Consider the following 24,133-nt stretch of genomic DNA (forward strand, 5'->3'; position numbering starts at 1 on the left):
CTAAACGCAACACACAGTATTCTGTTAGTCATGGATTAAGGTTCATTGGTGCACTACACTGTGTATTGATTGACTAAACAAAATCCTTTGATTTAGTTGAATACAAGATTTTCCAAGTACTACTAAAGCTTCTAAAATACGGTACAGCCCCAAGTGGAGCTCTAGTTAAAGTACAGTAGATAGCATTCACTCTCAGACTCTGCCGGGACGCCTTTGGAAATGAGATGTACATAGCAAGGGTTATCCTAGTTAAATAAATACATTTGTAATTTGTAATGCAGTACTGCAGCATTGAAACATTGAATTTATATAAGCTATATAAGTGCTAATGTTTCAAGGCTACTGTGTGTTTGTCTGCACAAGACACAACAGGCATATTGTTTTGAGTAGATGTCCTGCCTTTAATCTTCTAGCAGCCAGGCTGGGGAGGGGGGTGTATATGTCTATGTCTGTTTCCAGAACCTTGGAGTACTCAGATAGAAGAGGTTGCATGGTCTCTATGATCTCAATCCCATGGAAACAATAGGCCGAGTGGCTGGGGTGTCTGGTTCATGTGGTTCAGCTGTTTCTGTCACCAGAGTAGCTTCAGGTTGGACAGGTAGAGTAGAAGAGGGGGCACATCAATGTGGCTTCAGGTAACACTGTTTTGATGTTTAAAAGTTGTGATTAACCAATGCTATAAATTAATTACAATTTATAGATTACAATTTACAGAAAACAAACCCAGTACCACGTGAATTGCTTGCTACCTGGTAGGATTTTTATGGTAGACAGTTCTTCAGCATTAAATTCAGCATCAACAGCATGGCTAGATAAACCATTCCATACAGTCCCCTTGAACCGCAGACTAGAGCTAACATTTTGAAACCATCTGCTGTAGTACCACAAATAGTTGCAACTAATTCTGGAGTGTGTGGCTCTATTGTGTATTATGTTGTGTATAATGAAAGCATTGCGGTAACCTGGAATGAAGCAAATTGTAAGACCCTTTGAAGTATTGTAAAGCTAGCTGGAATGGAAGGCTGCTAGAAAGATGGCCACAGCAACCCAACAAACACTACCAGAAGAGCAAATCCAATCAGAGAACAGTCCTGATCATGAGAACATCCGGCCCATCTAAGCCCACCCGGTTCCTAGTAGCTGTTTGATCTCAAAACTTTGTCAGGTTGGGTCTTAAATTATCGGTAGCTCATTCCATACCCTCACCGCTCTTTGTGTGAAGAAGGGTCTCCTCCCCTCTGTCCTAAGTCTACCTCCACTAAATTTCCAACTGTGTCCTCTGGTCCTGATCCTTGCTCTCTCTACTTCAACCTCTTGCCCTGGGACTCCTGAAAAAAAAAAAAATCAGGCACTGTGCCAGCTTTGATATGACCATCCCCAGGGCGTGTCTCTTCATTCTGTAATACATGCCTGCTTAAGGAATTAAAGTGTGAGGTAGTGTAACTAACTTGTGTAACTAATCACTGGATGATATATAGCATTCAGGTCCGCTAGCTGCTGTTTTGCAATTTTAGAGATAAAACACAACAAAACATTATTGCAGATTATTGCCTACAAGCCTTTGCTGGCATTACAACACTGGTCAGAAAATCTTGGAATGTGCTGGATGGTGACTCAAAATATATAGAGGTATTTTTAAACTCATTTATCTGGTAGCTGGTGGCCAGAGCTCTATTTTGGTCCCAGTAGCCATTTTGATTTTGGCCAGAAATCTGAAAAAACTAAAACAGTATTTCATTACGGTTTGGAACGGGGTGTGGGAGCCGTGAGTGAAATCCCACAATAAACATCTTTTGTCCATTAGTGCCGGCAATTGTTTATTTAATGTATTTTCATTGTTTTATAAAATGAATGCGTGTGTCTGTCATTCAATGAGTCGTGCACTGTAGATTTGCCAAGTTTATAAAGCAGACGCTGTCTACTAAGTTGCTTGATCAGATTTTTGTCTAATTTGTTTTCTTGTTTTATTTATTTATTTGATTTTAGAAGTTCCTCCTTCAGGTATGTCCAAGAATGGATACCTTTTCCAAGAGATGGGTAAGTAAATTTTGAATAATTGTAGTCATTATAGCCTTGTACAGTATTGGCATTAACAATACACTGGGGCATTGAGATTCTTCAACATATTGATATTTTGACTCAGAAATATTCAGAAATCATTGTAAATCATAAAAAAAAAACCCATATGTATAATAAAGTATAGCTCAGATAGGCAACTTAACATGGGTATGCATGTACTGTAAGGGACCACAGGGGATATTTTGGATGTGACAGGTGAATACACTTTAATGTGATCATCTTGTGTTATGTACATTTGTAATACACAAATAATTTGGTAACATTTTAGTGTCTCTAATTACATGTGTACTTACACATAATTACAATGTTATTATGCATAGTTACAATGTACTTATGTGTACATTGTTTTGCACAATATATGTAAGTACATAATTGTATCAGAAAAGGGTTAGGATGAGGGTTATATAATGCAGAAGAAATGACATATTTAGTACATTGTAACTATGCATAATAACGTATTATGTGTAAGTACACATATATTTACTAAGTAACTACCATGTAAATAGAATAATTAGAAACTCAATGTAAAGTGTTACCAATAATGTAATACTGTTGTTTTAAGTAGTTTTATATGTTGCATATGGTGAAACCAGCCACAGCACTAAAAATGTGTAAAAATCCAAAACAATCATTTAAAAACGATATATATATATATATATATAGTTTTATATGTATACTGTGAAAAACACACCAATTAACATATTGCATTTCATTACTAAGATTATTTTTAACCAGATAAAAACATAACCTTTTATTTAAAAACTAAAATACACAACGTGAATCACCTTTTCAGTGCTCAGTAGTGAAAAGAAAGTGACAATTTTGCAGTATACAAGAAGTAGAAGGATGTTTAGGGTTACAGCATAGCAAGGCTCATCCCCAATGAAAAACCTGAGAGACATGGTGGGAATGGATGTCAGGTGTTTACATATTTGATAGTTTATAATCTTGTATTTTTTGCAGTTTACATATTTGTCAAAATCTGCAGTGTTAAATGACAACCCTTAAACAAATCAGCTGGATATATGCAACTATTCGCAAAACCTGTTTGCATTTTTTATTAACCTATAAAATAAGTTTGCAGGCTTTAAATGTGAATAAAAAACATGTATCTGCAGATCACTGTGTGTTAAGGTAAAACTATAAGAAATGGCATCAAGCAGACACAGGTTTCTGTTAGTGCCTTCTTCAGTTTGCAATAATGTTTTTGAAAAGTGTTCCCTGAAAAAAGCACTAGCTGAAACATTTATCTTCTTGACTTATGGCTGGTTTCACGAATCTTGGACTACCTTACCAAAGTTAACATTGCTCTAATCGGGGGCTATGAAACCAGCTGTTATTTTGTAATAGTTGATTGAGCTTTTGAAGTTATGCATAATTTCCTGTGTGTTAATGTTGCATTCGAGGCTAAGGCTGTATATGCATAGATATTTGTGTGTCTTATGTCTGTGTCTCTCATCACTGTGTGCTTTACCGCGGTTCTTTACAGCGTTACAGGAGGGCGACCCAGACAGCGTCTGTGAGAGCCGAGAGGAAGGTCCGGATACACCCATTGCCACGGAGGACAACGTCCGCTTCTTCATCAATGTCGAAGCCAAGCAAGGGGGCACTGGTGAGTCAAGAAGCAAGTGTGTGTGCTTGTGTGTGTGTGTGTGTGTGTGTGTGTATAAAGTATAGCTCTTACATTGTGCAAACCAATTGGTCTGAACAAAGATGGTACCTACCAAAAAAATACATGTAGACCAGAGAAAATGATTAATGCAGAAATATTTAGTTCAGTTCCAACTTTAAATATACTGAGATTTTAAAACAGAAAATATGCAAATGAGAGTCAATGGGGGAGATTCCGTGTCTGTTCTAATTTTTTTCGCAGACAGCACGAGAATGCTATGCATGAGCAAATGAGCAATGGTTTCCATGCACAGAGAATAGGTACACGAGAGAATCTCACCTGGAAATCCATGGCTGTCAGGTGGCATCTTTTCTGAGTGAAACTTTAAAGCACAGTGTTAAGCTTGTGTAATAAAGCTGTGATTTGTAAATGCCTTGTCCCTGGTTGTTTAATAATGTGTTTTGCTGCTCTTGCCCAAATAGTTTTTCAAATGTCCATTGGTGGGGTGGCATATTGTTAGTAGTGAATAATATTTCAAATACTTTATCACACGACTTATTAATTAAATAAAAAAGAAAATAATTAACCCGGAGGTATATAATGAAACTGTCCAACCCAGCTATTGCAGATCACCATTGCTGAAAACTGGCAGAGTCGTAGAATTATAGAGATCTGTGCCAGACACCTTCATATGCTCCCAAGACTGTCTGGATTGGAAGCAGTGGACGTTTTCACATGAAATGTGGGTTTCTCCAATGTTTCCATGTGAAAATGGGCATGGATTTCCCCTGTTTTAAGTCATGCTCACAAGTAAATTAGATGTACCCTATCCCTCTCTGTGGCTGTTATTTTTGGCCACAAACCTGATCCTCTTGAGCTGTTCTACCAAACGTGCATGCACATCACCACTTCACGTGTAAATAACCACACATGGAAACTCCCCAAATGTCAGAATACATGAAAAAGCAGACTATGGATTCTATTCAATTGATCTAAACAGGGACAGATCTGAATACCTCCACCGTTTCAATATTAAATCATTTAACTTACTTTTAAAGACGGAATTACACAACTCTTTAAGGTACAAGGATCATATGTGTCCCACAAAAATAAAATTATGCTAACTTGCTGGGGGGGTCATCATACAATATTGCACCTTCATAATGAAAAACAAAAACACTCCATTTTATGGCTCTCCAGCACTTTCTCCCACAGTTAAAAGCAAAAGGCACTCTATTCTGGGCTGTCCAGCTGTGCTGTGCCAGGACTATGGGAGGGGGTTGACTGTCGCTGGGTCCTGGGGCTCCCAGTATGAATCCAGCAATATGCGGTCCCTAGGGTGGAATGGGGATCAGTCGCCACACAATGGGGCTTGGCTTCCTCACGTCAACACTGCCTTTCTTCTAAATGTCTGCCGGCTCAACGCTGACCCTCGCTCAACATCCGACAGCCTCTTATTATAGTGCTTTGGGTTTCAGCTCACGGGACCCGGCTTTTCAAAGGGTTTCCTCTTCTGCAAGGACAAGCAGGCGGGCTGATTGTGTTCTAGAGAGTTAATAACAGGGAGGATTAGACGTATGAGGGATTTCCTGGATACAGAGCTTTGGTAACAAATGTTTACATTGTTAGCAATAGTATTCCAAGAATCCCTTCTCCCATGTCAATTTATCTAGGGTTATTAACATTTACTTTCATGGAAAAAGTGAAAGCGCAGTGAGTGTTAATTAAAAACATTTTCAGTGCTGTACTGCTTTACAGTGCTGTACTTTAAAACGTTATATTCAGGAGCCATAGTTACCAGACCGTACTATTTGTGCTCCGCCTTATAAAGAGAATGAGAGAAGTGGAATGGCATTGTGGGGCAAATGTGATCCACTACCGGCTGTATAAAGGGTTACACTGTAATTTTGATAAATTACATTATAATCTCCTAATCTCCTAAACTTCAGTTGCCGTTCCTGCAGCTGAATATGTGTGAGGTTTTTGAGGTGACACGCAAACCACCCAATTTTTATAATCCCTTTCCATGTGCTGAGGTTCACTGCTTTGCACCCACCTCCCACAAGTTTTCATGTGCAACCTAGAACCAGTACCTTGAAACTGTATTCTGCATTGACATTTATGTCACTCACAATCAATACAACACAATCATTATCCATTCACACACGTCGTGGGTGTTGTCAGAAGCCACTGATTTTTTTTTCCGTGTGGCAGAATGGAATACATTATATAGTGTTGTGTGATACACTGCCATTATGGATTCTGTCCAGACCTCTGTCGATAGGATAAGATGAGGTTAAAAGCTCTAAAACCACGAGTGCAGACGAGCCCTGTTCTTTTGTATTGTGGTTAAGACTCTCACTTGCTGTGTTAAAAGTCTCTGGGTTAAATTTACATAGATTCATGTGCTTATTTTTAACATTTTTTTATGTTTCTCAATTCATCCCTTATCAGTTAAAAAAAACATACAGATGACATTTATATTCCACTTACGTTTTTAGCATTAGCACAGTCAGGTCCAATCAGAGCTTGGATCCACCTTAGTGTAGAATTGTGCTTAAAATCCCACAAACTGATTGCGTGTAGTGTTGGTGAAACTGTATCATTGACTTGTGTCTCTGTTTTGTTTTTTCCAGCAGATACTGATGATGCAGGTTGTGTGTTACTGCATACATCAAAAAAGGTAACTGCTTTATCATGTTGAAGATGTTCTAGTGCCTCAATAGTGCTTTCTTTTACAGCTTGCTGTTGCAGATATTTAATTTATTAACATAAACTGGAAGAAAATCTTTACAATTTGACAGCAAGTCTTTCCACCCTCCCTCTATTCTCATCCATCAGTTCACAGCATCCTTGTAATGAACTACTTGAAAGGTACACAGGTAGTGACTGAGGTCATTCTAAATGTCCCGTTCCTAAACGTTCAGCTCTAGTTTAATTCCTGTTTATCTGTTCTATAGACCAGTACCAACACTTTTCTTCGCAGTATCCATGGCATCTAACTTATGATTACAATATTTCCAGCTGTTCAATTTGTGGATATTGAACTCCTAATAAACTACATGCAAGATCCATTGCTATTTAGGTTATGAAAGCAGACACCAATTCAATTCAATTTGTACTTACATTGCTTTATGATCCACCAGTTTCGATTTGTGCTTTCATGGCTTTATGATCCACCAGTTTTGATAAATCAGTTAAGTCGTGTTGACTTTATATTGTACGTGCAAGATCAATCTTAAAACTCAAGCAGACAAATGTTTCAGATACTGCCTTTAAATATGGACTTTAAGGGAAATCTTATATGAAACAAGTAAAGCAGACTATTGTTTCATTTGAATCAATAAGGCACTAGCTGAAGTGTTTCTTTAAGATGATCTGTTAGTGAGTGTTTTTGAAGTAATGGAGAAATTCTCCATGCCACATACTGTTTAGGGTTCTTTTGCCAATCCACAGCCTTCCTGATCTTGAATCTGACAGTGAAATAAAAAAGGAGCGCCATATATGCTAGTTAATACTACATGCTAGTTAATATACATTGGTCTTGCATAACAAAGTCTTATAAAGTTCCACTCCATTACCTTGCATTCTTCAAGGTTGTCTCTTCAATTGTATAGTTTTCTAAATGCACACATGTGCCTTTTCTGTGTTCAATGCAACTTGACTACTATCAGAGCTTGTTACTCAGAATGATTGCAAACATCATAAAAGGTAAGGAGTTTGAAAAAAAACTAAGAACATTTAATTTGAACCTGCTTTCCTTTTAAGACCAAATGGTGTGAATCTCACATTTTGAGTGATGAGAGGTTGGCCTTGCCTCGTGTCTCCCCTGTACAGTATGTGAAGCTCATGAACTTCGAGGAGGAGATCCGGGCTCATCGCGACCTGGACGGCTTCTTGGCCCGAGCCAGTATCCTCCTGGATGAGACAGCTGCCTCGCTGGACGATATGCTCAGGGAGATGCTGCATCACGTGGCCCAGGACAGCAACGAACCCGATTGCAACTTCGACAGCGTCATGAGCATGCTGTTCACAGATGCAGGGAGGCCACAAGAGGGCAATGGTGAGCCTGCTAGAATTGTGGGCAATTACAGCTTCTGTATGAAAAGTTGCCCTGACAATAATAAACATACATGTACTGTATGATAAAGTATAACAGAGACAGAACATATCTTAGTTAATAATGCAGTGACCAAAGGCGGCATAATCTAGACTTTGGGGTCTATTTGACTGATCTAGGGTATGTCCTTATAGTCAGACCCTTTGTGTATCAAGGTTAAAAATAACAGCCTCAGCTGGCAGTGCATGTGATTTTCTTCAGCCTGTCGTTATGAATGGGGAGGCTCCTGGTTCAAGATTTGAACAGCTTTTTAGATCTGCCGTCATTGAGATCAGTTCAGTATAGACCCTCATGGTACAAAATGATCTTCTTGGAAAGCATATATGGTGTTCACAATTTTTTTTTACCACAGGAAATGGAAAATGACCTAAACTGAACGCAGTAGGGATTCAAGGAAATACATGCATATGGATTAGGGAGTGGTTAACATGTAGAAAACAGAAAGTACTGATTAGAGGACAAACTCAGAATGGAGCGAGGTAACCAGTGGAGTACAACAGGGATCCGTATTAGGTCCTCTGCTATTCCTAATCTACATTAATGATTTAGATTCTGGTATAGTAAGCAAACTTGTTAAATTTGCAGACGACACAAAAATAGGAGGAGTGGCAAACACTGTTGCAGCAGCAAAGGTCATTCAAAATGATCTAGACAGCATTCAGAACTGGGCAGACATATGGCAAATGACATTTAATAGAGAAAAGTGTAAAGTATTGCATGCAGGCAAAAAAAATGTGCACTATAAATATCATATGGGAGATAGTGAAATTGAAGAAGGGAACTATGAAAAAGACCTAGGAGTTTATGTTGACTCAGAAATGTCTTCATCTAGACAATGTGGGGAAGCTATAAAAAAGGCCAACAAGATGCTCGGATATATTGTGAGGAGTGTTGAATTTAAATCAAGGGAAGTAATGCTAAAACTTTACAATGCATTAGTAAGACCTCACCTAGAATATTGTGTTCAGTTCTGGTCACCTCGTTACAAAAAGGATATTGCTGCTCTAGAAAGAGTGCAAAGAAGAGCAACCAGAATTATCCCAGGTTTAAAAGGCATGTCGTATGCAGACAGGCTAAAATAATTTAATCTGTTCAGTCTTGAACAAAGAAGACTACGCGGTGATCTGAATCAAGAATTCAAAATTCTAAAAGGTATTGACAATGTTGACCCAGGGGACTTTTTCGACCTGAAAAAAGAAACAAGGACCAGGGGTCACAAATGGAGATTAGATAAAGGGGCATTCAGAACAGAAAAAAAGGAGGCACTTTTTTTACACAGAGAATTGTGAGGATCTGGAAACAACTCCCCAGTAATGTTGTTGAAGCTGACACCCTGGAATCCTTCAAGAAGCTGCTTGATGAGATTCTGGGATCAATAAGCTACTAAGAACCTCTTGTTTGTATCTTATGTTCTTATGTTCTTAAATGGCGACAAAGCAATACACCTAACTATTTTGGGATGCTGCAATAAATGTGTCCAGCACTGTAAAGCAAATAATTAAATAAATGCTTTTCATTTTGGCAGTATTTTTCCTGACTTTCAATAATTTAGCTTTATGAAGAGAAAATCATATCTAAATACAAAAGTTATAGAAATCAATATAACCATGAATACCAACTCAACAATAAAAAGGTCTATAGAAAACAAACTATATGGTGATCATAAAGCAGTAATCGTAAAGATGACGGGGTGATGCAATAAATGTGGCCACCACTGTCAAGTACATTTCCACTGATCAAATGGACAGCCCCAGGTTAATTACTGTATGATAATGGAACTGAAAATGGCCCATTATTCCAGACAGGCTCAATGCACTTCTTATGAACTAATTTCTGCTATGTTTGCCTCTCTGGTTTATTTTTATGTTGCATGCCTAAAAGCCACATTTTGTTATTAAAATAAATTCTGAAACGTCCACCAAGTTGCTGACCCCTGGTTTAACCTAATAGTGAGCTGACTTGACCTTCTCTTTTTTTATGAATCTTTTTCCAACAGTCCATCTCCTGTCGGAAACCATTCAAGGCGTGACAGCTACAGCCACAGGGATTCAGTACCAGCAGTCCTGGCTCTGCATCGTGTAAGTAAAACTGCAGCTGAGCAAAGAGTCGATTGCCCAGCTGGGGATGTAACTTCAGAAACACTTATTTTTATCCCTGCACTGACACCTGAGCTATTTATCAAGGTATTTTTCTTTTACAAAAATGGGTGCAAATTGCGCTTTGATAAAATAAAGACAGTGATAACAAAGATAATTCGGGCCCATGGTGTTCAATCCGCTAATCTTGATGGGTTTCCAATATATGCAAGCTATTTTATTTTGTTGAACAGCTTTAGAAACCTGAGTCGGGTTACAGCAATCCATCAATTTTAGTGTTTACTGAATATAGCAGACTCAGCTCACTGTCCGGTTTAGTCCTTTTCACTGTAATCACTACTGCTTTGTATCGCTCCACTCCACAGCTGCAACGCCAAGAACCTTGCGAGGCGACATGTCTGTATCTCCCGACTTGAGCGGCCTCAGAACTGGGGGGAGAACTGCTGTGAAGTCAGATACGTCATACTGGTCCTGGCACCACACAAAATGGTAACAGTATGCCCACACTCATAAGAGGCTTTAGAACAGAGAGGGCCATTGCACACCTGTTCATGGAGTGCAAGGCTCAATAAGAAATGTACAGGCATGTTAAATGAATATTTGTACAATAACTGCATTAGTTAGGTTCAGATAAAGAGACAGATACAGGGTGGAAAGGTTTCAGGTCAGTGGGGTGAGAGGAATCGTAGGCAGTTGTATTGATGAAGTTGGCAAATAATAAAGGGGGGTCTAGGGTCCAAGAGTCACTTAAGCTGTAGGGTTTTAGGAAAACCAAATGGTGTATTCTTATGTATTCTGATACAGAAACAAGGCAGCATTTTGTTACTGTGCTACAGTCATTGTATGAAGTTTATTAAGGCCCAGTGATATACAGATACAACACGGATAAGTGACAGCTTTATCTAAGGTATGGATACACATTTTGTCAAAACATTTGTTTTACAAATCTAGCTACTTTGATGTAGCTTTAATTATAATAGTACGAACCTGGAGGCTTCATGTTATTACTGTTACAGGGTATAACATTATAAGGGAAATGTTATGTCCATAAACCTGCATTTACATACAAAGGAAACCTCTTTTGGTTGTTTTTTATCCTAAAAAGAACCTTTAGAAGCTCTATATATGAGAGAAAGTCCATTGAAAAGTTTCCTCGAGGGTATCATGAGGCCACACTGTAACTTCTGTTCTCTTGTTTAACCACACCCTCAAACCTCTCTCTATTTCAGAAAAGCACCAAGACTGCAATAGAGCTGGCCCGCACGTTCGCCACCATGTTCTCTGACATCACCTTCCGGCAGAAACTGCTGGAGACCAAAACTGATGAGGAGTTCAAAGAGGCCCTGGTCAACCAGAGGCACCAGCTCACCGCCACTCACCAGGATCCTGCCACCAAGACAGAGGGCACAGACCCACACAGTGACAAGCCCCTCAGGGTAGGAGCCCAGGCACAGATCACACAGTGACAAGCCCCTCAGGGGAGGAGCCCAGGCACAGATCACACAGTGACAAGCCCCTCAGGGGAGGAGCCCAGGCACAGATCACACAGTGACAAGCCCCTCAGGGGAGGAGCCCAGGCACAGATCACACAGTGACAAGCCCCTCAGGGGAGGAGCTCAGGCACAGATCACACAGCTGCTAGCACACCTAGGGCACCAAACCACAGTGGGGTAATTTCTGCTCCAGTGGACCAAGGGGTGGCTTGCTCAATTTAATTAATATTTTTTGGAAAGCCCTTGAAATGTGTTTTAAAAAGTGATTCTAACAGTCTTGTGAGCGTGAGTTACACAGTCCCTCTTTTGAAAGCACACAACACCTACCTTACTGTGGAACACTTTCAGTTAGTGTATCATCATCATTCAGAGGTGGAGGAAACATTTTAGCTGGAATGACCTAATTTCCTAATTTACTTTATATATTAGGATTGAACATGATGTTTGTATTTCATTTATAACAGCTGGGTAGCACAGTGGACCTATTGTAGGATACTGGTCTTGACTTTTAGAACTGGGTGAGAATCTATCCAGGGGACCAAGTGAATTGATTTCAGGTGACATGAGTGAAAAAACTAAAACAATGGTAAAACAAGTGTAGTTTTTCATTGCGCCAGAACACCATCTGTGCTGTAGGAATTGGTACTGACTAGCTGGCTACGGGGTTCCAACAAATATAGCATTACACATCCCCATGTGTTGCTACAGCTGTTTAAATAACGTACCTGTCATTTTTCTTTTCATTGTTAACATCCTGACTCATAACTTTAAAGTCTGTTTCAAAGCTCTTTTCAAAATGGCCGCTCTAGTGCACTGATAGTGTAAGGATTATTGCCCACATTGTCAAACAGGTAACACAGCAATAACGATTCATGATTTTTTTTTTTTTTTTATCGTGCTTCCTCCAGTGATTTAGATAGATTTCAAACCCCAGTGCACTAGAGTGGCCATTTTGAAAAGAGCTTTGAAACAGATTTTAAAGTTATAAGTATAAAATGTTGTCAAGATGTTAAAAATGAAAAGAAAAATTACAAGTACATTATTTAAACAGTTGTAGCAACATGTGGGGATGTATAACGCTATATTTTTCGGAACCCCGCTACTTAGTCTTAAAGACAAAGCATTATACAGCAGTTGCACTACTTTGTGGGGGTGCTACCTTTGGTGTTTTGGATTAGTCCAGGTGCCCTGTCAAATGAAAAATAAGTAATCTCTTCACAAATCCCTACTGATTGGCACATACCAGCCTCGGAAACAAGATCTGTGAACCTGTGCGAACGTTGCTATTCAGTGGAAATTAAAACATTCACTTAAATTATTGGCATGCAAAAAAGGGTGGCATAAATATCTTGAAATAATAGCAATCTATTGTGAGACACATCTTCTCCCCCCATTTCAGCATCTTGCAAGTAGAATGCAAAGGATTTTTATGGATTGATAAACTCTATTGCTCTGTTTTTAGTGCCAAGACTTCCTAAGGGCTGGGAGAGGGATTTACGATGACCTGTGTCGCCGACTGCCTCTTTACCCTTCAGACTTCACAGACGGTGGGTGAAACCAGTTTCTTTATTCTTTAAAACTGAACGTGGACACTTTATTAGGAACAAGAAGGTATTTATCACTTTAAAGTGCCACTGAATCTCAGCAAGCTTCCCTTATGTTTCCTTCTGGGATAAAGAAGGGAGATGGATTCTGTTAAAATGTTTCCCCATAATGAATGCATAGCGACGTGTAATAAAACACAGTGAAAGCATGGTAAAGTATTGTAAAGCCCAGAGTGACATAGCAAAACATATTAAAAAAACATGGCAAACTATGGTAAATTAAAATTATAACCATGTGAAAAGCATGGGAGAACTTACAGTGCTAATGCTGCGTGCTAGATTGCGTCAATATCAGCCTACTGGCAAGCCTAAGACTTTAAGATAATTAATCAAACCTCTGTTTAATAGGATAGCCCAATCACCACAAAAAACACAGCCTTATCTTGTATTGATTATTACTGATTATCAGTGTGGCAAATGTACCATTCATGGAACGGCCCATCTACTCCAGGAAAAGCAAGACATTTTGCTTCATTTAAAGTGTCCAGTAATGGGGTTCCATCTTATCAGTGATCGTGAATGTTATGTCCATTAGGAATTATTGGGAACAACAAGACAATCGTGAAGTTCATCACAACAGCCATCTTCCTCTACATTGCCATCCTTCTGCCAGCAATAGCCTTCGGTTCGCTGAACGACGAGAGCACACGGGGAGAAATTGGTGAGCATCTCCTGCTGCACCTCCCTCTGCTCTCACAACTGCATTAAATAGCATTTCACACACAAAACACATTGTGGAACTTTTAACTCTGCGAACATTCTGTACAAATCTCGATTTAATTCAAAAATCTTTGTACCTCCTTCCTTTACTCATGCAATGCTTTTAGTTATGCAGAGCTTTTTAAAGCAGAGAGAATCTAGTCTTATATAATTTTAGCAAAAGTGTACATTGTATAAAGTTTATTAATGAATGTGATCGTGTTTATTTTGATAGTTTTGCAATGTAAACAAATTTATATATATTTGGCTCTTTGGCTTGGGGCAGTGAGATCAGAAGGCACTTATCTAACATGAATGTCTGCAGCTCAGATATTAACAAATGCATTTTAAAGCCAGTGAGAAGCTGCTTTCTTTGATCTGTTTTTAAAGTATGGGTGATTCATTGCCTAATTAAGCAATCTAATTAATTTGTGACACCTTGTGATGTAACGATATAGTGGTGCAAATATTTAATGGGTTTGATTTTATATTACTGAATGACTATTTGTGTTGGCTCAAAGAGCCTTTACCATCACTGTAGCTTTACTGTCAGGACCCCCCCCACCCCCCACCATGTGAGGGTTCACCAAATGATGTTTTGTTTTTATTTTCTATACAGACGTGCAGAAGACAATCATTGGGCAAGGAATTGGCGGAATTATCTACTCCCTATTTGCTGGATCACCGTTGGTTATTCCCTTAACGACAGCTCCTCTCGCTCTGTTTATCACTGGTAATTATCAGTTGTGTGTGCATGTGCGTATGTGTGGTTTGTACACAGGCACATGATCAGGAAACAATCAATGGTCAATCAGCAGGTAAAACAAGGTCTGAGAAAGTTGGTGAATGGAGACTGTAAACCATGGTGTTCTCTTTCAGTGATCCGAGGAATCTGTGATGACTACGATATAAGCTTCCCAGCTTTCTACGCTTGCATCGGTCTGTGGAACAGCTTCTTTCTCATTCTTGGGGCTGTTTTCAATGTCAGCCTGGTGATGAAGCTCTTCAAACGGTCAGTCATGCTACATATAAACTGTACTTACACAGCAAGCGTTGAGATCTACCTGCATTTTTTTTCTCATTTTGAAATCTATTGTATTTTGAAATTTTTCAAATCCAACAACAGAGTGACCCGGCAAATCTCACTGCTCCAAATCATACCATGTTGCTAAGCAGATGCAGAGCTTGATCTAAGGAAAGTCATTCTACAAATTCAGCTGTTTAATTTAGGGTTAAAACACAGTAACCTGATTCAGGAGCTAGGAAAGTGTTGAATCTTTGTGACGTACCTGTTGGTTCCCTATTAGACCCTTTGGTACTGACTGGCTTTTATTTGTTTACATTGGTTGTGACACAGACATGAATGGGCCATGACACTAAAGTGTTATGCATACAGCATATAAAGGTATATGTCAGCTCTGTATGCAACTTTGTGTGCAGGACCTAACCACTATGAATGACTGGGCTTCAGCACCCTAGACAGCACCCAATTGAATTACTTCAAATTTTGATTAAACTTGTTGCATGGCTGCCAGAAAAGGGACACTTTCTACAGATTATAAAGATCAATATGTCTTCATACAACCTCACAAAACGTGGTCAGCTTTGCTCTGATGAGATATTAATAAATGCATCATATTTGCTTTAGCACTGGCCTTGAATGGTAAGGTCAGTGCAGACATTCAATAGATACAGCCAGTCTTCTAGTCCCAGAAACTAGTCATGGTCAGCACCATTCACATCCCTGTAAAACAAATCATCCTACAAGATATTGCAGACAGTGACTGTATGAGCTTATATTTCCCCACATTCTTGTCTTAAGTTTGCCTTCGGAGAGTAAGGAAGCATTTTGGTCTCTGTGTCCATCCAAGCCTGGTGCAACATGTGCCCAATTGTAGAGACTATAGCTGAGATATGTCACCTAGGACAGATTTGAACCCACCCCTTTACCCTTCACAGTTAGTCCATTATACAATCTGCAGTGGAAGTAGGGGGGTAGATTATTGACCTTGCCTTTTAAAGTGCCCTTTGACTTTGACTCAAGACGTTTGCAGTGATTGCTGAGCAGTCAGTTATCTAGGAGCAGGAATGCTCACAGAGGATGGATATTAATGATGAAGCAATACAGTCTGTAAAGTGCTCCACCACTGAGCTATTTGTTAGAAACCCAAAAGAAGCCTGTGTTGGAACTGCTGTTTTTGATGTCCTATTATTTACAGATTGCTGTGTTTTTTTTGTTGTTGTTTTCAGGTCCACAGAAGAAGTAATTGCACTTTTTATTTCCATTGCATTTGTGGGGGATGCAGTCAAAGGGACTGTTAAAAGTAAGTAAGGCTGCTTTCTGTCTTTTAATTATAGGTTCCAGATGGGAAGAGAACATGATTGGCTAAATACAATCAAACAGCCAAATTCCGTCAAAACTTTAGCCCAGACACAGTTGCATGTCTCAAGTTCCTGTTTCTTGCTTAAATGTGGTTATAGTAAACTGAACATCCTTGGTACTGTGCCAGAGCTTTTAGCTTTTTCATCTACCATGTAGTGGTTAAAAACAAACCAAACAGTTCAATTTACTTTACAAAATGAAGAACTCTTTGGGACAACATCACCATAAATACAGTTAGATATTTGAAATTCAGAAAGGAGACACCCACTAAAGAAAATTGGTTTAGACATAATTTGCATACAACAGTTCTTAAAACATTTGCATTTTATGCTGGCCTATTTAAAACAGAAGAACATATAAAACATAACCGGCTGGTTTCATAAACCCTGATAATTACTAATCTTGGATAACCTCATCTAAAATAACATTTGGTAGTTCATGGTTAGTGCTAATCTAGATCTGTGATACAAGTCATAAATTAAATTAAGCAAACAAATAGGTCTAGATGCAGGCTGGACAAGCAACTAATCTGGTGGGGGGCAGGGGAGATGGAGGTCTGATCTGAAAACAATGGCATCTAAGAATTTGGGGGTATTTAAAAGTTCATTCCACAACCTTAATTTCCTAAGAACATTTAACAGCAAAAATACCTATATTCTGATATTCATAAATTAAAATGCATTTGTAATATTTTTTTAATGTCTTTTTTTTCAGTTTTCCACAAGTATTACCACAATCCACCGTTTGAGAATGGCACCGCGGATCATGTGACGAAAGTGACACGCTTCTCTGGGTACAGCGGTAATGCCTCTTCTGGGATCCTGGACACAGTGCTTTGCGGACGGGAGAGCGCTGTCCTCAGTCTGCTGCTGATGCTAGGGACCTTGTGGCTTGGATACACACTCTACCAGTTCAAGAGAAGGTGAAGGAATGCTAACATGTAATACTAGAGAGCAGTTTCAGCTCTAGGTTAGTCAGAAGAGTGGCTGTGCGTTTCAAGTCAAAATCAATTCTACGGTAACCTAATATTATAAATTAATATGCACAGGTGACTCTTATGTGCCGTTAAAAGCATGTCTTCTTGTGAGAACTTCGGGTGGACAAGAGGCCCACTTCTATACCACAGGAGACAGGGTCAACTGTACATATTAGCTTATTATAAATCATGTTTTAACCCTTTAAGGTACAAAGGACATATGTATTCCACAAAAAAAACACATTTAAAAATGTACTGACAGGTTGACTCTGGTCATCCAAATAGTCTGTTTCCTCATTATACTTGAATCAGAAGAAACCATCTGAATAACCGCCCAATTCCTTGGGTACCTTAAGGAGATAACACAATACATGTCAGTGGCGTTTTCTGTGTCTTTTGAATTTTAGAACAAAGCGACACTCATGGCCAAATAGGATGTACTGAATGTTCTGAAATCTGGAGTTTTGTGTTGGGCTGGAGTTTCTGTGCTCAAATATTTTTCTAGTGTATTTTGCTTTTAATTAGCGTTTTATGTAACGGGGTCCCCCAGTGCACTAGAGCTGACATTTTGAAAGAGCTTTGAAACATACTGTAACGTCCGGCGGGAAGAAACGGGAACCAGACAACCGCAGCAAGATCACATTCTTTATTCACCAGATCAGCACACCACAACACAGCCCACAGCAGCGTGCAAGCTGCGACTTTATATCCCAAAACCCAGCGAAAACATGTAACATTTAAACAGAACAAGACACGCTATTGAACAACATTCACAAGCACACTGGAGCCACGACCCGATCACACAAACACACACACATACCCCTCCACAGCTGCACTAACTCCCATGCACAGGCACTCAGGACAGAAAAAACACAGAACAGACACAAAACGATACAACACAACATGAATAGCCAGATCACTACAATACTTTAAAGTTATAAGTGTAAAAGGTTGTCAGGATGTAACAATGAAAATAAAAATTACAGGTATGTTATTTAAACAGTTGTTGCCACACGTGGGGACGTGTAACGCTATATTTTTTTAGAACTCTGTTACTTAATCTTTAACATCTTATGGCAGCAGTTTAGAAAATCCTTCTGGCAACCGCTCAGCCTGAAACAGTTTAATTTATTATTACATTCCTTGTGTGATGGACCTGCACTGTTTAATGGTTCAATCTCAGTGGAATGTATTGATTAAGAACTTCCCTTGCCCTTGCATTTCAGCCCCTTCCTCCACGCCAAAGTGCGAGAAGTTCTGTCAGACTGTGCCCTGCCCATCTCCGTCCTGATGTGCTCCTTCGTGGGATCCTACCTGTTCTTAGATATACACCGTGAGTATTGCACCTTGAGCCCAAGCACGAGAGCAGCATCTCTTTTAGTATGGAGTGCTTCACCAGATGCCAATTTTTCTGGCAACTTTTCATGCAACTCATTGTACAGGAAACATTCAAGCAATGTTAAGTGGCTAAAATCATTGTTCAGGTATTGTGTGTTAAACTATTTTAATGGTGAAAATTGCTTTAAAATGTCACCTGCAACAAGTAACTGGTGTTACACAGAATCTGTATGTTGAAACTGCTCATATTTGTGATAGAATTGGGTTCGGCCATTGCTTAGCACAAGCTCTTGAAGGAATCATAATCTAGGTCATGGTAATGCATAAATGTGAGAACGGTTGGGCTAATTTAAGCTTGGGAGGTGCTTGAAGGAATTTAATGACATTTTTTGATGTGGTAAATGTTTGACTCATTTTTCCATACCACCTTAAAATGCCTTACTGATCCTCAAGAACACTGATGAAAACAAAGCGGGACAGTGCCTCTGTCTATGTACAATCCTGCTCTTATATCAAGTGAGCCAGCTCTTAGCACTGTTTGTGGACTACAGTCTGTACATTGATATTTGCTGTACTTGTGCCACAGATTTACTGACCATCTGCCCACAATGATGGTGTACTACAATGGTTTTTAACCCCGGTCCACGGAGACCCCTGTGTCTTCTGGTTTTCATTCCAACTGAGCTCTCAATTACTTAACTAAACCCTTAATTGAACCAATAATTAGCTTAATTAGGCCTTTTTAATTGTTTTCAGTTCTTAAACAGTTGGGGATTTCAACTTAACTATAAAATGTTATAAATACTTTGAAATCTACAACTTTTTAGTAGCTGAGAACTATTAAAAAGGTACACTTAAGCAAACTGTTAGTTCAATTAAGGGCTTAGTAGAGTAATTGAGAACTCAGTTTGAATGAAAGACACAGGGGTCCCCGAGAACCAGGGTTGAAAACCACTGGGGTACTATACTAAATTTTGTCATGTTTTAGAAATCAATTTCACCTTAAATAAAAAAAACAGCCCCTGAATAAAGCTTGTCTGCCTCGTCCTGCAGTTCCAATCTTCACTTTCCATACTGGTAGTATGTTCAACGTGGCTCCGTTCCGCCTGCTCTCCCCAATGAATGTTGTGAGCGCCATGGGGCTGGGATTCCTCTTGGCGGTGCTCATCTTCATTGACCAGAACATTGTGATGTCACTGACCAACGCGCCAGAGAACAGGTATGAACCAGTGGCTCAGGGATACCGCTGATGGGGAGGTGCTTTTAGACTGCTACTGCACTACGCTACTCAGCCACAAAATCGTATCTATCAGGAATCTGCAAGAAATTCACAATTATTAAATCGAGTTGTTTATTTCTGCTTTGGTAGAAATTGTGGTGAGGAAATAGCTTTAAGAATCAATTTGGACCAATTGTCTCTTTGTTTAGTATTTGCTATCCAAGAAATGTGACCTGAGCTTTGACTACGGCAAGTTAAAATTAAAAAGGCGGCACTTGCGTGGATTGATTTAAAATTGGATTCACAGTTGAGACGATCCAGCGGGTATCTACTGTCTGATAGAAGCCCGCTAGAGCCCGCTAGTACTGAATCATTTTCTTATTTTTGAGAGTGTTTAAAGTGCTGGATAAATGTTATGCATATTTGCGATTGTAGTGTCTTTGAGTGAATTTTAAACTGATCACATGCCACCTGGTGGCTGAACGCTATTGATTATTTCACAAGGATTTTAATACAACTTAAATAAAAGCTGTCATGACAAAGCACCTGCAGAAAATAATACTACAGTACATGAAATAAAATTGTTGAGTCTGTCTGTGCATCCCTTATAAAAGTGTCCCATAGCAAAAGCATGGCAAAGTGTAATAAAAGCATAGTGAAAGCATGGTAAACCATAGGTGAGCATTTTAGTCTGGAGAGGTATGGTAAAGCATTTTATACAACATGGTAAACACATTGTACAACCACAGGGAAAGCATGGGAAAACTGCAAAATGACTCTGAAAAGTTGTGGTAAAACTTTGTAACGGATGTACTATCAACCTTTCTCAAATGCAGTTTGGTATCAACACTACCCAAAACAGATCACTGCTTTATTTCAAACAACACTATAGATACTTCCATTTGTTTTGTGCCTCCATACTTTACCATACAGCAGTAGAAGTAGAAGTAGGAGGAGGAGGAGGAGGAGGAGGAGTATTGGTTGTAGTAGTATTGTAGAACAGAACCCTATTTTGACTCTGTTTGAAATTGTTCTCTACTGCAGGCTACTGAAGGGCACAGCCTATCACTGGGACCTGATGTTGTCAGGGCTCATCAATGTTCTGATGTCAGTCTTGGGGTTGCCATGGATGCACGCCGCCTTCCCACACTCCACTCTGCACGTCCGCCAGCTGGCCTTCGTGGAACAACGAGTGGAGAACGGACACCTGTATGAGACGTAAGTGTTCCTCTGCATTTATTAAAGTATACATTATTCAAAGATTAGTATTCAAAGATTGTTAGAAATACAGAAATACAGTTATTGCAATTATACCTCTAGACATGGCATAATGGTCATCTGTCTTACAGTACAGTTACAGTGTAGCTTTGAAATAGAACTTAAAACACCCATGTGCTAGTAATATAATATATTAATAATATTTCTTTTGTCATGCAGTAGTCAATAGAAGTAAACACACTGTACTGCATTCTGTAAAATTCCTCTATTTGCTCCTGCCAGTTCTGTGCTGCCCGTGTTGAGCAACACAATCCTAGCAACGTCCCAGATAAGTTCTTAGTTCTTTGTATGAGAGGCAGCATTTCTAACCTCAGCCTAACCTCTGCTCTGCCCCCCTCACCACCACATTGCCAGGATCGTCAGTGTGAAGGAGACCCGTCTGACCTCACTGGCTGCCAACATCCTGCTGGGCGTGTCTGTGTTCCTGCTCCCCGTGCCCCTGCAGTGGATTCCCAAACCCGTTCTGTATGGCCTCTTCCTCTACATTGCCCTCACCTCCATTGACGGTAACCAGCTTTGCGACCGGATGGCGCTCCTCCTCAAAGAGCAGGTGAGGACACGTCTATAAAGTTTGATACTCATGAAACTTTCCTAGACTGTTGTCGCCAGCATGAATCATGAAAGATACAATATTGGCTGTTTTGCTCGCAAGGCTCTGGAATAGAGGCCTGTTCGGGCCTAAATTTAAAACCCGATCCAAACCCAACCAAACAAATCTGAACCCAACTCGAGCCTGAGACCTTTGAAATACTTGCATACCCGACCCGACCCGACCAGACCATCTCCACAAATATATTCCAAACATACACTATTGAAACTAAGCACCTTTCATGTAGAATACTGCTACTAAAACTGTGTTACATTCCTTTCCAGTCAAAACACTGTATCAACATTTCTGGACACATTATTAATGTAATGTAATGTTTACTCGGAATAGGTATTTCATTGACAAGCAAAACGCTTGCTGCAAATTGAAGTACAGATGTCTGTAGAGTCTCGGCTATTCAGTCCCTCATCTTCGTCGGCCATCAACAAAGACAAATCTTCTGTAAATAATAATAGCAATAGTAACAACAACAATAACAACAATAATAAATACAATGTCAAGTTTTTTATGTAGAGAAATGGATTTAAATAATAGGAAATACTTTTTTATATCAAGTTAGAACATACATTATTATTATTAATGTGGGGAAGGCGATTTGTGTCACTTTAGAAATTACAGAAATGTGACTTACCACTTTCAAAGCTGCTGTGGTCCTCAGTTGTTTTGTCTTTGGCCGAAACTCCAAAAACGATGTCTTCAACATCCACGTCCAGCAGTGGAGTAGAGCTGACTGCCCCAGCACCAGTAATTATAAAACGATGTCCTAGTATATCGTCAATGAGATCATAGTACTTACACGCTTTACGACCCTGTCCGCTCTTTTGATTTTGACAGCCTTGCACACAACAGAGCTCTGATGGGCAGCACCGTGTCGTGCCAGCATCAGGTATGAAAGGATGCTGGCACAGCATGGTGCTGACAAGCCAGTGCACGGTATGGATTTTTACAAACATCATGGAAACAATGTGGCATGCTTTCATAACAGTGACAGCACCATGGCAGCACGGTGCTACAGTGTCGTGGAAACACGTCAGGCTCGGGTCGGGTAGCAAGGCTCTGGAATACCCTGCCATGGATTATTAGAGATTCTAGGACTGACCGTTTTAATTATGCTTGCTAAAAAAGTTAATCAAATGAATGTCTGTAAAACACTTTGGAACAGCTGTGGCACGATAGGTGCTATATAAGTGAAATGCTGTTGTTATTGTTATAATCACCCCTGGATCCAAGTCTGAAGACCCTAACCCTGCCATACGAACCATATAAATAGTAGTAATCCTCCCCAAACTGGAATTCTCATTTTGGGCAATTTGGGTTGAAAAAAAATGTAAAACCATGGTCTAAATAGGGTGGTGGTCCTAATACAGGCATATGATCAGATCTGAATTAAAAGGGACTGAATAGTGAGCTGTTCTTTATAAAACGCTGGTCTCAAGGGTGTGTACAGTATTGTAAACAAAATGAATTTGTTTCAAAACAAACTGATCTCTCTACCCTTCTTTTTCTCCAGACTTCCTACCCCCCTACCCACTATATTCGGAAAGTGCCCCAGAGAAAGATTCACTATTTCACCGGGCTTCAGATGTTGCAGCTGCTCGTCCTGTGTGCCTTCGGGATGTACCCTCTGCCCTACATGAAGATGATCTTCCCTCTCATCATGATCATACTGATTCCTGTCAGGTAAAAAAGCACTGGCAGTGTGGGAGCATGGGAACAAGTGGTATCCTGCTCCAGTATGTAGAGTAATTAGATTTCCTAGAATATATATACACTAATACCATTATATATATATATATATATATATATATATATATATATATATATATATATATATATATATATATATATATATATATATATGGAAAATAGTGGAAGAAAGTGTTGTTTCACAACATTACTAAATCTCACAAGAATCTTTGTATTCCCATTGTTGGATAACTGTGTCAAAAATAAGAAATATAGTTATAACGAGTATGACTCTGTGTTTCGTTACAAGGTTTGAATGCTATTTTTCCAAGTGAAATCAAGGACTTTCAAGCACTTTCCATGATGACTTACATTATAATTTCCAGGACCAAAAAATTATGTCATGCTGCGATGCGCAAGCGTTTTACAGTCAAAACAGAAGCTGCAGTTACCCAGCTCTGTCACAATAACTAAAACTATGACGGTGACAAAAATATATCACCCAAGAAACAAAAACACTTTGACACACAGGGCAAGATTTTCAAAAAACAGTGTTATTGTATCAAACTCGTGGTATAGTAATGAGATCTTTAGTAGCAAGTGATTTTCAAACGAAATGTGTTAATTAAATCAATCCGTTAATGCTTTGAAATTGAGTCGATGAGGTCGTTTAATGAACGCGTTTATCGTTAAAAAGCTTAATGTCGCAGGTCATGTACATCACTTCCTCTCTCAAAGACTAGATAATGGGAACTCGTTAATCAAAATGCATGTTAACGAGATCAAGAAAAATGAATGGAAGCAGAATTCACTGTTGCGGAAACTACCAGCGTACAGGGAGACGGCTCCCACCAGCGAGCAGCAGCCAAATGGAAGAAAATAATGGGAATATCTATTTTGTGTATAAATGGTTAACTTCATTTAAAATTGCACATTTTGTCAT

General features: G+C 39.4%; 1 protein-coding gene across 1 annotated transcript in view; it reads left to right on the top strand.

Moving 5' to 3' along the window:
• LOC117408926 (solute carrier family 4 member 11-like) overlaps positions 1-24,133 on the top strand; it is a 42,582-nt gene that overhangs the window by 7,603 nt on the left and 10,846 nt on the right. Inside the window, exons 2-19 of the mRNA XM_034014386.2 lie at positions 1,987-2,037; positions 3,569-3,691; positions 6,328-6,374; positions 7,529-7,754; positions 9,808-9,889; positions 10,273-10,396; positions 11,137-11,343; positions 12,863-12,947; positions 13,540-13,665; positions 14,323-14,436; positions 14,583-14,715; positions 15,954-16,027; positions 16,801-17,008; positions 18,289-18,395; positions 19,454-19,619; positions 20,664-20,837; positions 21,252-21,447; positions 23,015-23,184. Of these exons, the coding sequence (XP_033870277.1) occupies positions 1,987-2,037; positions 3,569-3,691; positions 6,328-6,374; positions 7,529-7,754; positions 9,808-9,889; positions 10,273-10,396; positions 11,137-11,343; positions 12,863-12,947; positions 13,540-13,665; positions 14,323-14,436; positions 14,583-14,715; positions 15,954-16,027; positions 16,801-17,008; positions 18,289-18,395; positions 19,454-19,619; positions 20,664-20,837; positions 21,252-21,447; positions 23,015-23,184 (2,413 nt within the window). The remainder of the gene's footprint in view (positions 1-1,986; positions 2,038-3,568; positions 3,692-6,327; positions 6,375-7,528; positions 7,755-9,807; positions 9,890-10,272; positions 10,397-11,136; positions 11,344-12,862; positions 12,948-13,539; positions 13,666-14,322; positions 14,437-14,582; positions 14,716-15,953; positions 16,028-16,800; positions 17,009-18,288; positions 18,396-19,453; positions 19,620-20,663; positions 20,838-21,251; positions 21,448-23,014; positions 23,185-24,133) is intronic.

Source organism: Acipenser ruthenus, chromosome 2 (assembly GCF_902713425.1).
Source record: "Acipenser ruthenus chromosome 2, fAciRut3.2 maternal haplotype, whole genome shotgun sequence".
In the NCBI taxonomy this organism is placed as follows: Eukaryota; Metazoa; Chordata; class Actinopteri; order Acipenseriformes; family Acipenseridae; genus Acipenser; species Acipenser ruthenus.